The sequence below is a fragment of the Dasypus novemcinctus genome, chromosome 18 (assembly GCF_030445035.2).
Source record: "Dasypus novemcinctus isolate mDasNov1 chromosome 18, mDasNov1.1.hap2, whole genome shotgun sequence".
In the NCBI taxonomy this organism is placed as follows: Eukaryota; Metazoa; Chordata; class Mammalia; order Cingulata; family Dasypodidae; genus Dasypus; species Dasypus novemcinctus.
In genome coordinates, this window is record NC_080690.1 from 51,795,643 (window position 1) to 51,811,145 (window position 15,503).

Sequence of the window (15,503 nt, forward strand, 5' to 3'; positions counted from 1 at the left end):
GGTAAGCCGTGGCAGTCTCCAGCAGTCGAGAAGAGCTGGCAGGAAGCCGACATCGGGCCGCTGAGTCCGCCCACCAGGCTGTGTCAGCACCAGGCAAAGCAGGGGTCTCACACCCAAAGCCGGGGGCTCGGCCTCTCCAGATGGGTTGAACTCCCATCCCTCAAGGCAGCTGACTTGAAAGAGGGGCGTCTGCTCTGGAGGGTCCTGGGCACTGCCCAAAGAGAGTGACCAGGCACGGAAAAGGGGCGTGTCACATCCATTCTCACCCAGGGCTCAGGTCACAGGGGCTGCCTGGATTCAGACCTGCCCCAAGGACCCCAAGCAAAGCTGCAGGCCCCCTGGAGGCAGGGGAGCTGAGGGCGACCTCCCTGATGCCCAGCGCCTCCAGGAAGGAGGGACAGGGAAGCTCTTGGGAGCCTCCATCTCCAAGACACCAAGGATCCCTACCTGCCCCCTGCCTGTGTGTCCTGCAGCCCAAGCCCCAGGGAGCTGAGAGGGTTGGAGGTTCCCTACAGGAGCCGTGAGGGCCCCCACCCTGGCCAGAGACATAGTAGCACCTGGTCTGACCTGCCCAGCACGGCCGAGTAGGCGGACCCTCTTACGAGGCCCAGGGCAGGAGGGGATGCTACAACCACAGGCGTCTGGGAGGCAAGCCTTGTGGGCAGTGACCACAGGGCAAGAGAAAGGTGCCGATCTAGTCAGGCTCGGCAGCCTCTGGAGGGATGGAAATTCAGCCCTGGCAGGCAGGGTGGAGAAGCCGCGTCCTGGCTCTGCCGGGGGACGGGGTGGCCCTGCAGAGTCAGGGATGAGCTCGGGGGTCAGCTGTGACGGGCGAGAAGCCACCCATCTGCTACCTGCTGCAACCTGCCTGCGTGTCCTGCAGCCAGAATCACCATGAGCTAAGAGTGCTGTGGGGCTTCCTATTAATGCTCCAATTATCCTTCCTATTTAGTGGGTTCAATTTTCTAATCCTAAAGATAGAGAAAAAAGAAGCTGGACTTACTTAGGAACACAGCAGGGCTTTGCACCGTGCTCCCTGGGGTGGCAAACTCAGCTATCAACCACCTGACCTGGTGCCAGGAATCCTGGCCATGTGGGGGTACCACCTCCCCACAGCCCTGGGGAGGAGATCCCAGGCTGCACCCCTGCATCTGGACTCAACAGGCATGCTGAACACAGCACTGTACCGCCCTCCATCCGGCCAAAGGGGAGGAAAGAGCAAGGAGACCTTTAATAAGAAGTACCATAGCTGGGCGAGTGTCAACTCGGCATTAAAAGCAAACAGGAGGCTGTTGCTGTAGACTCCCACCTATGACAGAAGAGCCCAGAAAAGCCCAGGCCTTGGTCAGGGTCTCCAGGTGGGGTCAGGGGTGTTGCCAAGAAGGATCCCAGCCAGGGGAGGAAGACAGGGCCCTCCCAGGCCTCCCCGACCTCTGCCTCTTAAATGATCCCCACGGCCGCCCCCCTAGAAGGGTCCCAAATGCCCCCCTTCGCCGCCTGGAGAGAGACAGGGAGCGTAATTTCAATTAAGGTCCCAGGCTGTCAAAACCATCAAATTATTACTCTCCTCGTGGCAAATGTGAACCAGGACCTGCTTACACAGCCAAATGAGCATGGTCGGCATGAGTGTCTGCAGGTAATTGATTCGGCTGCCAGCCCCACGCCGGCCGGTGACAAGCTGGTTATGCCCCTGACGTTAAAGAATACCAGGCGGTAAAATGGACTGCCCGATTGGCCCCGCAGTCAAATGCTGTTAAGGGTCCAGTTTACCCAAACATGATCAACTGATTGGTTTAACACAATTTACTACTCCTCGACTGCAGAGAAAGACAGTTGCGTCCTCTGAATCCACGCTCAGGTACTGCACAGAGGAAAAAGCCTCTCCATAAATGTTACCAGCAATCTTGCTGCTTTTCATTTAACATGCCCTCAGGATGTTATGACATATCTTTGACGGTAAAACAAAAAAAGATGCAGCTTAGAACGGATCTCCCAGCCAGCACGGCGAGCCTGAGCTCATGGGCTCCCTGGCATTCCCAAATCCTGCCGCCCCGCCTCCTGCCCTGCTTCCAGCCCTGGTACCCAGGGAGCCCTGCTCTTCCTGCCCTGGGTCCCGCTGGGAGGCCGGGGCTGGCTGGGCCACTGCCAGGAGGTCGGGAAAGTTTTAGGAGTACTGGCCACGTCTGCAGGAGTGCTGTGAGCACATGCGCGAAAGCAGCTTGTGGACGCGCAGCCCAGCAACGCCGCCGAGCTCCCAGGCATCAGTTCAGAGGACCACGTCCCCTGGTCGACCAACGACATCTGCTTTGGAAGAGATTTTAAATTCTCCAACTGGTTCCAAAGAAAATTCTAAAGATCCCAGTGCACGGAGGACGGCAGAAAAATAGCTCAGGGCATTCTCCTCTCTGTTCATCCATCTAGCTGACGAACCCACAACGTGGGCCAGACACCGTGCGGGTAAATGAGGCGTGGCCCCTAGGAGGCAGCCTCCAGGCACCCAAGGACTGGGACCGCTACTAGAAAACTGTCCGAGTGACAGGGGTGGTGACAGAGAACCGCCCAGGTCCCGAGGTGGGAGCTCGAGGCCAAGTTAGAGACTGCCCACTTCAGGGCTGCAGGGGTCCCCCGGGCTTCGGCTTGGGCACGGGCAGCCGGGAGGGTGCCCAACGGACCACAGTCTTCCTAGCATCTGGGGGTGCGACACCCTCTGCTCTCAAAAGGCACCCCCACCCGTGCTTCAAGAGGCGGCTCCGTCTTGTTCTCCGTCTCTGGTTGAGTCAGCTCTCTCTGGGGGGGGCAGGGAACCCCACCCTGGAGCTGAGCCCATCTTGCTCCGAGTCCCCAGGGACCCAGAGACCAGCTGGCCAGGCCGAGGCCTGCCAGGGGGGCACTGCCTGCTTCTGTAATGTGGTTACATGTGAAAATGCGGTTATCAATTTGGTAATTTGGTTATGTGTGGTGATGGCATTACGGTTTTATAAAGTGAAAAAAAAAAAGCTACTGAAGTATTTGCAGGTGAAACGACATGTTTGGGATTTGGTTTTAAATACTCCAAAACAAAAACAAAACTAAACAAAAAAAGATTCACATGGGGGTTCGTTATACCCTTCCATTTTCGTAGATCTTTGAAATTTCCCTTTTAAAGAAAACAAAGACCTCCGTAACCTGGGAGGGGCAAAGAGCTGGGGGGGGAAGTACTCCCAGGGCCTCCGCCCCCTCCCAGAGCCATTAAAGAGGCCCTACCCACAGGCAGGCTGTGCTCCCAGTCCCCTGCAAGGAGAGAAGCTGGCTGCAGCAGGGTGGGGTGCTGGGACGTGGGGCAGCAGGGCAGTACGGGGTCCCTCCCAAGACCACCCTCAGGCCCGCTTCCCTGCAGGGCAGAGAACCAGGCTGCAGCTGACAGTGGACAGCTCTGGGCCGGGGTAAGCCATTCCTCCTCCAATTTCTTGGTTACTTTTATTCGGGGTATCAGCTAAGAGTCAACACACCTGGGGACAGGCTTCTGAGGCACCGCCCATATGAGCAACCTGCTGCCCAGCCCACCTCCCTGAGGTCAGCCCCATGGAACTCTCCATGTCCCAGCTCGTCAGTAGGGGCGGGGTCCTGGGAACCCCTAAACACAGACTCTGCCCTGCACAGGAGACCACATGGGGGAGGCAAACACTGGGACAGGCCCTTGGACCCACAAAAGGCAGGAGGCGTGGCAGAGGTGCCAGAGCCCGCCCTTGATAAAGCACTTGCTACCTGGCCCCTCCAGGGACACCACAGTATAAGAGGCGAGAAATGCAGAGGACTGCTCAGAATTGCTTTCAGGGTTAGCCTTTTAAAAGGAAGCCTATCTCCGAACCACTGGGACAGCAGACACAAATGCTGGCACTGCCTACTGCTGACACCATCGGTACCTTGGCCCTGTGTGCTCCCCGTGGGCGAAGCGGGCAGGCTGGCAAGGCTGGGAGGGCGATGTGGAAGCAGCACCCCCAGAGCCTGAAGGCAGCCTGGGGCACCCTGGGGTGGACCAGGCCCTCTAAGGCATAGGAGGGGAGGCAGCAACCAGGCTCTCGTTACAAGGCCAGGTGGCAACAGGTGGCCCAGGAGGGTGGGAGGCATGGCAGCTTCTTCGGTGCGCCCTCCTGGGGAGCTCTTGGGTGGCACAGTCCCTGGCAGGGGACCCCGGGAGGGGCAGCCTGCCCCAAGACTCAGGTGGGAGGAGAGCCCCTGGGGCAACGGGGCTTCCTCCCTGGGCCAGAGCGGAAGAGTTGGCTGGGCTGCCCATCACGGCTGGGAAGCCAGGGGCCGCGCCCTGGGGGGCCCAGGCTCACTGCAGGCCTAATTGGAGCTGGAGACCAATGGAGCTCTCCAGAGCACTTTACGAGCCACTTAACCATCCTGCGACCCAGTTGTCCAAGCACAGCAGAAATAATGGCAGTGTTTACACATAAAATCGGTAAGCTGTTTGACTAGAGGCTTTCAGAGGTGCAATAGCAGCTATTTGGTAAAGTTTCCTGCAAATTGCAGAAACAAAGTCCAAGGGTGGAATAATGGGGCACTAAACCGTGCTGAAAAGTAATCAAAGCCCATTACCATCAAACACTGCCAAGAGCCTGGGAGGTGGCCGCAGCCCAAAGAAAAAGAATCTTTTCCCACGATCCCAAAGCCCTGCTCGTAATCCCCACCCAGTCGCATGTGTCGCGGTGGCGCCTCATCTGTTACTTGCTCGGGGAACATAAATTACTGTTTTTCACATTTTAATCTTTACCCAGAGAAACACAGCGGCTTACCTTTCCATCTCATATTCCTTCATTCCCACTTTTACGGCCTTCATTACCTGGAGGAAGACATTACACAAAGATGTTGGTATTAGGGAGATACCCAGCCTGATAAATAATGTATAGCACTTTTTCAAAAGAATCTCTTCTTTCAAAGAAAAATATGTGCACACAGTGGTGCGGAAACGTGACAAATTAGAACTTTTTTAAGGCTCCCAAACCCAGGTTCTTTAAGCCACTGTGGAGCACTTCCATTCTGGAGGCAATAAGTACCACGACGGCGAGCGATGCTCACAGGCAGCAGGCCGAGACCGGCACACACAGATTCTGCCAAGATATGCCTGGTGATGCTAAGAAAGCTACAGCAATTACTGCGGGAAGGTTTTCCTTTGTTTAACTTTCATCAAACACAGAGACAATTAACTCCTGCAAGAGATGACATGGCCCCCACATCACCCGCGTCTGTCTCCTAATGCAAGGCTGCGTATGTCCCCGAGAAGGCGCAGGGTCTTCCCAGGCGCCCTGCGTGTCCCTCAAGCAATGCCCTTCCTTATGTGGTCTCATGCCCCAGGTACAGGGGGAAGCTGGGGGAAGCTTGGCACGCGAGGATATTTGCAGGAAGTGGATGGCAGTAACATTCGTGCTTGAATCAGAGTTAAGGACAAAAGACGCTTTCAAATGAGCTGGGAGCTACTAGAAGGCCAGGAGGAGGCTTCCTTCCCAGTTGCCGGGCTTTCTGTTGGAAAATCCCAAGAGGATTTGCACCCTCCACTGCTGTGAAGCATGTCCTCGGTCCCCCACCTTAAACTACCGCTGGCGCCTGGGACAGAGCCTCTGCTGCCCCGTCTCAGCCCTCAGAGCGGCTCCCGCCCCTGCTGGGGAGCAGAATAGACAGATGCCGTGCTTCCGGGCTGACGCAGAACTTCCGCCTGGTCGCACGGCACCTGCCCCGCGATGTCCCTCTGGGTAGAGTCCCGTCGCCTGCCCAGAGCAGGGCTGCTCGCCTACCCCGCGCGGCACGTGGTGTCCAACGAGCCACAGGCGAAGTCAGCATCCAACTCACCTCCCGGTGGGCCTCGCTGGAGATCCTGTTGGTGTAGCGCAGCACCTCTAGCTCCATGTCGGTCTTGAACACTCGGCTGTGGAGAGGGGGAACACGGAGCGGCAGGTCAGTAACTCCCAGCAGGTGTGCTGGGCCCCGCCAGGGACCTCAGGGCTGCCTCCTCCTGCTCGCCTGGGAAGGGGCAGTGGGCTGCCCACGGCCACGCAGGCCCGGGTCCTGGGCTGCCTGGATGGGGGGGGCACGGGCTGGGGCCACCAAGCCGAGGTGACAAGCAGCACTTCCTCCCACCCATGGGCACCCTAGGAACATCAGGTGATTTAGCAGCTGGAGGCCTGGAGGCAGGGGGCTGGTGGGAACGGGGCCAAGGGGGGCCTGTGGCCCAGGTCGTTTCCAGCCACGGCTGTGTAGGTACCAAGGGGGAAGCGCTGGGCCGCAGATGAGAAGGGCACACAGCAATGGCGGGGGTGTGGCAGAGCACAACCTGGAGACGCCGTTGCCCCCGAGACTCAGCCGGGCCTCCTTGCCACTAACTCGGGGGACTCCCAGGGTCCTCCAGTAAACTCAGCTAATGCGCCCCAATTCAGGGAGGCTGCTGGTCCTGACAATCCCCAAGTAATCCCCCATTACACAGAGGAGCTAAGGCAATACTAGTGAGGTACCTCCACCCATTTCACACAAGTACCCCAGGTCCCCGGGGCTTCAAATGGTAGCCATGCCCCATGCTAAGGGCCCGGGGCTTGGGAGACAGACCCCGGGCTCCAAGCCCAGCTTCGCCCCTTCCTGGCTGTGTGCCTGAGGCAAGATGCTTACTCTGTGCCTCAGTTTCCTCCTCTGTAAAGTAGAGACAATAATTTCCTACAGTTGCTGTGACAAAGAAGAGAGCTAGCATTTGTCAAGCATTGACAACCGCAAGTGCTGTGAGAGCATCTGCTGTAAACTCTAAGGCCCATGGCTGCAGCTGCAGTGACCGCCTCCTTGAAGCCACCCAGCCTGGGAGCCAGGCCAGACCCTTGGGTTTCCTCAGACTGCCTCGATTCTTGTTAAAAATCACATTTTCCAGTTTTTACAGGGCCCATGAAGCCAGATGAAGTGCAGGAAACAAACGCAGCCTCCCTTCTTTCTCACTTGTCATTTATGGAGGGCCGAGTCCATGCCAGGTCCTGCCAGTGGGAGTGGCTATTGGGTGCACTGCCCAAATCTCCCCCTTCCAGCCAAGGCACTTACCCCCAGCTGCTGGGAATGGAAGCAACCAATGAGCCGTCTCTAGGAAGGCTCTCAGCTGGTCTCCTCAATGCGGTGGAGGGTACAGAGGCCCAGCTCCCTTGCGTCACTTGGGGACATCTCGGCATGGCCTCTCCAGCTCCCAAGCCACCCTAGGAGCAGTCCAGCTACTTCCACAGCCCAGCTTCTCCCCCAGCCCACCTCTGTGCCTTCACACTCCCACAGGTGTTGATCCTCAATTCACTTCCTGCCCAATAACCTCAGAGCCTGTCATGAAACCCATCCTGGATGAACAAGAGTTATTGCCCCTGCTTTACAGAGAGGGAAACAGATTTGGATAAAATAATAGCCAAAGTTTCAAGACTCACTCTGCCACACTGACTTCCTTTTCTTTCCACTTCAAGCAAATCAGCTTCTCTGTACCTAGAACTCTAGACAAGGTAATAGCCAAGTATAAGGGAAAATATAATAGTCCTTTTCTGACGTTCGATAATTCAGAAAGCTGGCCTCTCGCATATTCTTTCTGAGCAAAGTGCTTAAAGTACTGCAGTAAAACACATGCGTATATACACACAAACAACAAAAAATGAGAGAGACTAAATAAAAAAAGAAGATATAATGCGATATTTAAAACATTTTTAAAGTGGAAATGACCCAAAAGTATGTTAAGAGAAAACCCGGGGTATGCCGGGCAGGAAACCCAGAAAACAATCTGTAGAAATGAGAACGTGAAGTATGTGGTTCTGAGCAGAATGCCCACAATTAGAATGGAATGACTTTATTTCCACAATCGACAGAAAGCATGAGACCCTCTTAGCAATGTTTCTTCTCCCGACAAGGGAAAAGGCAAACAGAAACACCAGGAAAAACAAACAAAAGATCCGCAAGCCACACTTATCCCTACAGTACCACAGAAACACCACACAGGTGACTTTTGGTCCAAGGGGGAACATAATCCAGTGGCCACTCGCAGCAGCACTGACGGTGCATCAGCCAACAATGTGAGTGGCACCTACGATGTCGCCCAATAGGCTGAGCTTGGGTGGCTTTAGCTCCCACTTCCAGTTTGTAAGAAATATAAGGGATAAAGGAATGTGCTAAACACCCTCACAAGGGAGCAACCGTGCAAAGGCAGAAGGCAGGCCCCTCCACAGCAGCGCTGGCTCCGTCTTTTCTGTGAGCATCATGGGGGAAGAGGTCACAGCAGCCAAGTGAGATGCGGGGAGATGGACTGGGTCCTGACTGGACACATGTTTTAAGGACAACTGGGGAATTTGTGCTTATCCAAATTTTCTAACTTTCAACAATGGACGTTTGCTACTTTTGTAATAATGAAATGTCATTGTAGCTTTTTAAAATTTCAAATAAAGAAAAAGAAAAAGTCATATATCCAACATGGAATTAACTAAAGACTACGGAATGATTTCATTACAAGTGCTGGTTATATAAGAAAAAAACAACTCTATGCCCTTGAAGCAGGAGCTCCTCCTGAGAGAGGCCCCCGAGGAGAAGGAGAGTTGCAAACTAATCACTCCTAAGCTCTACATAAACCGAGTTATAGAGGTAATCGTGGAAACATGGTTTTAGATTTGGGGGTGGGGGTGGGTTGGAGGGTGCCTTTTAATTCACTTCACCCAAAACACACAAAAGACTTACCGATCGCACTAACAGAATGGAACTGTAATGAATCCTGGCCAAGAAGCAGTGAGAGAAAGTGGGAAGGAAGGCAGGGGGTTGGGAGACAGGACATGGAAAAGACAGGGCTCCACAGCCTCAGCCTACAGGGGGGTAAAGCAAGACGGGGTGCAGAGTCCCAGAGCAAGAAATTAAGGAGGATCGAGTGCATGACAAGATGCAAATGCAACCGATGAAAGAACCAAAAAGAATAGTGCAGCTTTTAAAAGCTGGGAGGAGGGATGGAAAAGGCCAGAAGCATCTGCCTCTGGGGAGGGAGGAGAGCTAGAGAAAGGTGGGCAGGTGTTGGTTGTCTTTATTATAATCTTTCTTTCCTGTACTGGTTCTGTACTTGTGGGCTTTTTTTATTCCGTGTGCACATATTACACTTTGATGAAAGTTAAAAAAAATTACTAAGATGCTGTTCATAATGGCAAATATCTGCTCATTCATTTCACATTACTCCTAAGTAAGTGCCAATTTATGTTCCAGGCACCGGTGCTATAGTGGAGTAAAACTGAACCACCCTTCCCTGGTGGAGCCCAGAGAGCAACGGGAAATAGGTATTATACAAGTTTGCAATTACAAGCTCAAGAAGAGCTGCTGTGGGGGAGTCCTAGTTGCTAAGGGGGGGGGGGTTCTATGGTTGCTATGGGGAAGTCATGGTTGCTATGGGAGGGGTCACAGTTGCTATGCGGGGAGACAGGGCTGCTCTGCCTCCCAGGGAGGGGGAGTCACGGTTGCTATGGGAGGGATTGATGGGAGGGCCCCGCCTCCTTTGGGGATGGTAGCCCAGTGGGGAAGTCACAGGGGGACCTCGAAGAACAGACGAGGGAGCAACCCCAGGCCCCTGCAGGACAGTCCTGGCTTCTGTAGGCACGAGGGTCCTCAAGGCATCTCCTCAAGGGCCAGCTGAACCAGTCTCCTCCTGAGAGAGAATCCCGCCCTTGCCTGCCTGCTCCTCCTCCAGCCCCGCTCTTCACCCCCACTTCCAGAAGGGACCATTAAGAGTCCTTATCTTTGGGGAGAGGTGAGGAGAGTGGCGTGGACTCCTTATTGTGAACCCCCTCCCCATTCCGCCACCCTCTGCTCTCCCCCCCTTTTCCCCACAGCCCCCACTGCTCTGCCAGCTCTCCTCTAACAACGTCTTGACCATTACCTCCAGGAGGCTGAGGCTCTCTGCAGCGCCTCGCCCTCTCCCTGCACCTCTGACCAGGGTCCTGGCCCTGTATGCTCTGTCGTGGCACGTGTGCCCAGCCCCTGGCTCTGGCCCGGGCCTCTCAGCTGGGCCTGCACCTGCAGGTCCCCCAGCCACCTGGAGTGCAGCACGACAACCCCCAGCCAACAGCTCCTGTCCTCCACCTCCACCATCTCTCTCGACCTCTCTGTTTCTTGGCAGCCCCCACGCCCCCACCCCCACCCCCCCTCCAGCCTGGACAACCTCTCCAGCCTCTACCAGCCTCCAGGGCTCCTGGCGGGCGGGCTCCCTGACAGCAGTTGGGGATCTTTGGGAAATGCGAATCTGATGGTATCTTTCCTGGCTTAAAACTTTCCCATGGCCTCCAGGTTTCCTGGGGATGAAGTTAAAACCATACCATGACCCAGGAGGTGGCCAGGGTCCCTGCCTGTGGGTAAGTCCCTCTAAGAGGCCGTAGGCCTGGAGGGCAGGGTCCAGAGTCAGAGCAGGGCCTGGACACAAAGGAGCAATCTGCCCTTAAAAATAACTGGGTATTGTCCTAAAGCTGGAAAACCGTTTATGTCTAACAAACTGAGCTAATGGCCTATTTCCCACAGATAAAGAGGCCCCCTCCGCTCACCCACCCCACCCCATCCCAAGCCGGGTGCTTGCCAGCTCAGCCTGGTGCACCCAGCCCCACCCCAACTTGGACCACCATTGCGCCTCCAACAGCCACGCAGTGAGGAAGAGGCAGTCCCAGGACTACTGAAGCTCCAGGAGTCAAGCTCAAAGCCCACCGTCAAAGTTCGGCCTCCTCCCTGCAGCCTGAGCATCCTCCTTCTGGAGGTGAGGCTCGGAAAAGGATGCAATCAGTCCAAGGAGAAAGATGACTTTGATCCCAAACCTTGTTCTCTTCTCATCAGAAACATGTTGTCAGCAACTGAGGCCCTGAGGCCTGCTTTCTTTTCTAATTTTACTTTGGCAAAGGTGACAAACTGGGTCTCTAGCTGGTTTACCAGGACTTATTTTTCTAGTCACATTAAAAAAAAAAAAATTAAACCGAAAGAGGTCAAATTATGCTACAAAGGCCTTTCTCCAATGAAACCAGCATGGGCTGGGCTCTGACCTGCCCCAATTTAATCTGGCTCTCAAGGCCCCGAAAATAAATGTCCACTATGTGCTGGCTTAACCAGTTACCCACAGTTGACTCTGGGCCCCAAGTCTCAGCCAGGTGCAGGCACAGAGTGATGCTTCCCAGCCTGGCCCAGTCGGTTCCATGACCACAAGGGCCAGAAGCTCATTTGGAGATGGATGACTGCAGGATATAAGGCTTTCTAGCATTCTGCTCAGTTGCTCCCCATCTTCGGAAAGAATTTGTTGCTCTGCATCCAATGAGGCTATCTCTGCTATTCCTGAGCATAAAAAGGCCAAGAAAGGGGCTTTGGCATGGTCCAGCCCTGTAGGCCACACACCAGTTCCAGCCATGTCTGGTCCGTGGAGGTACCAGCTGGTGGTGAGAAATGGGAGCTGCAAGGCTCAGCTGCCTGTGGAGAGGACTAAGGCCATCTCTCCTTGTATCAAAGCTTCAGGACTAGACGACGCTGATGTTAGGAGGAAGCCTGTGCACCTGGGTGACACCAGGGCTTCATGGACTCCCCCGCTCATGCCTCTGCCCTCGAGCATCACCTTGCCCAGGGGCTGCTCACAGAGGACAGCAGGGGGAGGCAAGGGGGCGAGGGCTCCTACACCCGCCCAGGCCCAGTGCCTAAGTCGAGGCAGAGATTTGTAGGTGCAATCCACTTTTGGGTATTTGCTTTTTAATATTCGCAGGTCACAAAACTGCCTCTGGGCATTAAACTCTGAATTAAGACATTAATTAACTGCGGCCTGAATGCTCCACTGACTAAAATCACAGCCAGGCGGGATGACGTATTTTCAGATGCCATCTCTAAGCGTCGAAGCCCCGCGGTGTAGAGCAAACTCCACTTCAAGGGAATCCCATCCCTCCTGAAGATGAACATGCAGGGAAGGGCTCTGCGGGCCAGGTGGGCAGGACTTCCTTACCAAGGACCCCTGCGACCGTCCTGCCACACTCCAGGGACGTGAAGGCCAAAGTCCCAGAACAAAGGAAGAGAAGAGTTGGCTGGGACCGTTGACCCTGAGAGGCCTGATCAGTAAGTCCTCTCGGAGAAACCAGAGCCAGGAAGAAAACGATAGGCTAGCTCTGCAGTGCGCTCACGCAGGCCTGCGGGCCGACTGGGGACAGGCCGGCGAGGGCCTTTGTGCAGGGGCAGCGGCGGCCAGGGCCCCTCCGCCCGCCATCCCCACTTCCAGGCTCCTGCCTTCGGGCACAGGCTAACGCTTCAGGTCCTGCTTGGTCCTAGGAACCCCCCTTTCCACTCGGCTTCCTTGTTAACTTTGTTGGTTAAATGCCTATTCAGGGGAAGACAAAGAGGAGCGACCTTACTGGAATATTTGTCACACGTGTACCAAGAATCTAGGTCACCTCTTCTAATTTGGGACCTGCTCCCCAGGATGTAGGAACTTGGTGCATTTCTGCCCCTCAGTCATCCACAACTTCCCACCTCCTGCGGACACGGAAAGGCAGGGGTGCAGAAATAGACTTGTTACCCCACTGGCTGGTTAATTCATGCAGGACACTTCACTCCGTGCAATTAACAGTTCTAAAAACAGTGTATGACTCAATTTAACACCGTCTCACTTAGAACCCAAGAATGTACACGGCAACTGCTGACATGCGGGCTCTTCTGTGATGCTTCCACAGGTACTTAACCAAAACCCAGGGCACCAAGCTATTCTACAGTCTGAAACTATCTCCTTTTATTTCCCACCCTGCCTTCAGATCAATTTAATCATCTGCAAAACAGGAAAGCAGAAACCCCAGCCTAAATTATGGAAGTGAGGCTCCTGCTCTTATTAAGTTTCAACTTTCGACCTTCACATTCAAACTGCAATACAGACACAAGAAAAGAAATTATCAGTTATGATCTCATGCTTGTGGGGAAGAGTATGATTATAGAGGAATTTACAGGAAATCAAAAAGGCACTGCTTGAGAGAATGGAAAACAATAAAACAGTCACAGAGAGGAAATGAACGACACCGAAACAAAAAGGAGAAAGGCCGTCTCCCGCGCCAGGAGCAGCTGCTGGGGGAGGAATCCCAAGTATCAGCCAAGATGCTAACGGGGAGCCAGGGGTGTGTGGGTGGTGGGGTGTGGTGCCACAGGAGATCTGGCTGTACCCCCGCGCCCCCTGGACGCAGTGCTCAATCCATTCCAAGGGCTCCGCACATCACCTGCATGTCCAGTGGGTCGTGAGTGAGCTGGGAGAAAGGCTGGCACCTGGAGGGTCCCGCCCTCCAGGTGGCTCGGGGCCACCAGGGACCACAGGAGCACAGAGCCCGGGACCGGGTGCCTGGCTCAACTCCAGGCTTTTCCCTGGGCGAGTCACTAACCGCCAGTGCCTCATCTATAGCATGGGGTTCATCAGAGCACCTACCTTCTAATGCAGATAAAATACCTTTCTCAAAGACACCTTTCTCAGAAAGGTGACATGTGTCCAGAGCTTAGCAAGGTGGCCTGCAGACAGAAGCCTCAAAAATGGCAGTTTTATTAGCACATGTCAGTCCTTGACTTACGCTCTCCTCCCATCCTCGAGCTATCGGGGGTGAGGAAGCGAGGCTCGGTGGACCTTCAGTCCACACTGCGGGTTAAGGACTACCACACACCCAATTCACAGAGGAAGAAGTTGAGGATTAGAGAAGATACGTGACTTCCTGGGGGGGGGGGCGGTTCAGAATGGGCTTAGAACTCAGGTGTACCCGAGTCCCAAATCCTTGCTTTTTCCACTACTCCCAGCAGCTCCCCTTCACAGGGCTGAAGTGAGAGGGCGGGGTGGAAGGCTGAATTATACGCACGTCAGCGCGCGCTCCTGAGGTCAGCCCACAGCGAACAGGACCTCTTGAAGGAAGTTCTTTTTAGTGAAGATGTGGCGCAGCTGAAGGAGGGGGGTCTTAATCCACATTACTGGGGTCTTATAAAGAGAAGGAACAGGAAGCCCAAAGTCGGAAGAAGCTACACAGGAAGAAGCACAAGTCAGCAGAAACAGAAGGGTGGACACAGGAGAGAGAGGACGCTCGAGACGAGGCGGGGGTGGAAGCCAAGGAACCCAAGGCCTGCGCGGCCCGCACGGCGGGCTCCGGGCTCCGGGGGAAAGCAGGCCTTGTGGTATCTTGACACCAGACTTCTTCTGGCCTCAAAACTGCGAGCCGCTGAACTGCTGTTGTTAGAGCCAACCTCCTGTGTGGTATCTGTCACAGCAGCCTGGCAAACCCGCCTGCGGCAGGAGGGACAATGCAGGCGTTTCTAAAATCGCTGGACCGCCACCAAATGTCCAGGAAGTCCCTTCTGCTGCTCGCTTTAATACACTGGGAGGGGTTCCTGTGAACCCAGAGTCCCCTCAGAGCCTTGGAAATGTCACTAGAATTACAGTGCATTTGTTTCAAAGTGACGATCTAATAGTTACCCCCCCTTAGGAGATGTCACTGCACACGACCCAGTCTCGGTCTCCAAAGTGCCCAAATGTAAATGGTCACAAGGAATGTCATACGCGAGGGTAAGTGACCACGGGCCCGTCTTGAGTGCCCAGCAGGCCTTATTCTCCTGCCAACTGGGGGCCTCAGGTGGGTCAGGCACTTTATTAAAAAAAAGATGGGGACACACCTCCCCCCACCGAGCGTGTGGCCATGACGGGCACTGGGCCAGGGCTGCCAGCAGCATTAGGGTGACCTGCCTGGCCCCGCCTCCTCCCAGGGGTGTGCCTGACTCTGTTGACAGCCAGACCTTCACCTCTGACCTGCCCCCTTCTCCCTGTTGCGCCTGCCTCAGACCCTACACCCCCTAATCAGCTCCTGACCAGCCACGGCACCCGCCCCTTGCAGGCCCCAACGCACCCCTGACCTGCCAGGTGCCAGCCCCTCCCAGCCTTCCCCAGCTCAGTGATGCATCACCAGGGTGTTCAAGACAAACACGCACTTTCAACCCCAGCCATCACTCAACCGTCACAGCCGGTTCCTCACCAGGAGCTTTCTCCTTGACCACCTCTTTACCTCTCAAACCTGTCACGCCACCCCGTCCACTGCCACCTGGACATCTGTGAAAGCTTCCTAACGGCTCCTCTTCCCACTCATGCTCCCCTACACCTACCTCCCTGGGTGCAGCCAAAGTGACTTAAAGAAAAAGCAAACCCGCTCCCACCGTGCTCCTGCTTAAACCCTTCAGAGGTCCCCCACATTTCCCATTTCTTTCAAGACAAAGCCAAAACTGATACCCAGGCCAGCCTGGCCCCCAGCCGTGTCTCCCACCACCCCAGGCTCTGCAGCCCTGGCTCAGCACTGGCTACACAGGGTTGACGCCTCTCCACTGCCTCTGGCCTTTCAACAACCAGCCCTTGGCCTGGACCTCTACCCTCACTTCCCCGCCTTCACCAGTTGCCTCCAGGTCATGCTTCAGGTCGCAGTGTTGCCTTAGAGCCCAGATAAGGTGAGCCAGGTCACCCAGCTGGAGGGAGGGAGCCGAGCAGA

General features: G+C 55.1%; 1 protein-coding gene across 1 annotated transcript in view; it reads right to left on the minus strand.

Moving 5' to 3' along the window:
* Positions 1-15,503, minus strand: part of PEPD (peptidase D) — a 116,427-nt gene that overhangs the window by 58,730 nt on the left and 42,194 nt on the right. The window contains exons 8-9 of the mRNA XM_058280121.2: positions 5,830-5,905; positions 4,779-4,825 (exon numbers count right to left, since the gene is read on the minus strand). Of these exons, the coding sequence (XP_058136104.1) occupies positions 4,779-4,825; positions 5,830-5,905 (123 nt within the window). The remainder of the gene's footprint in view (positions 1-4,778; positions 4,826-5,829; positions 5,906-15,503) is intronic.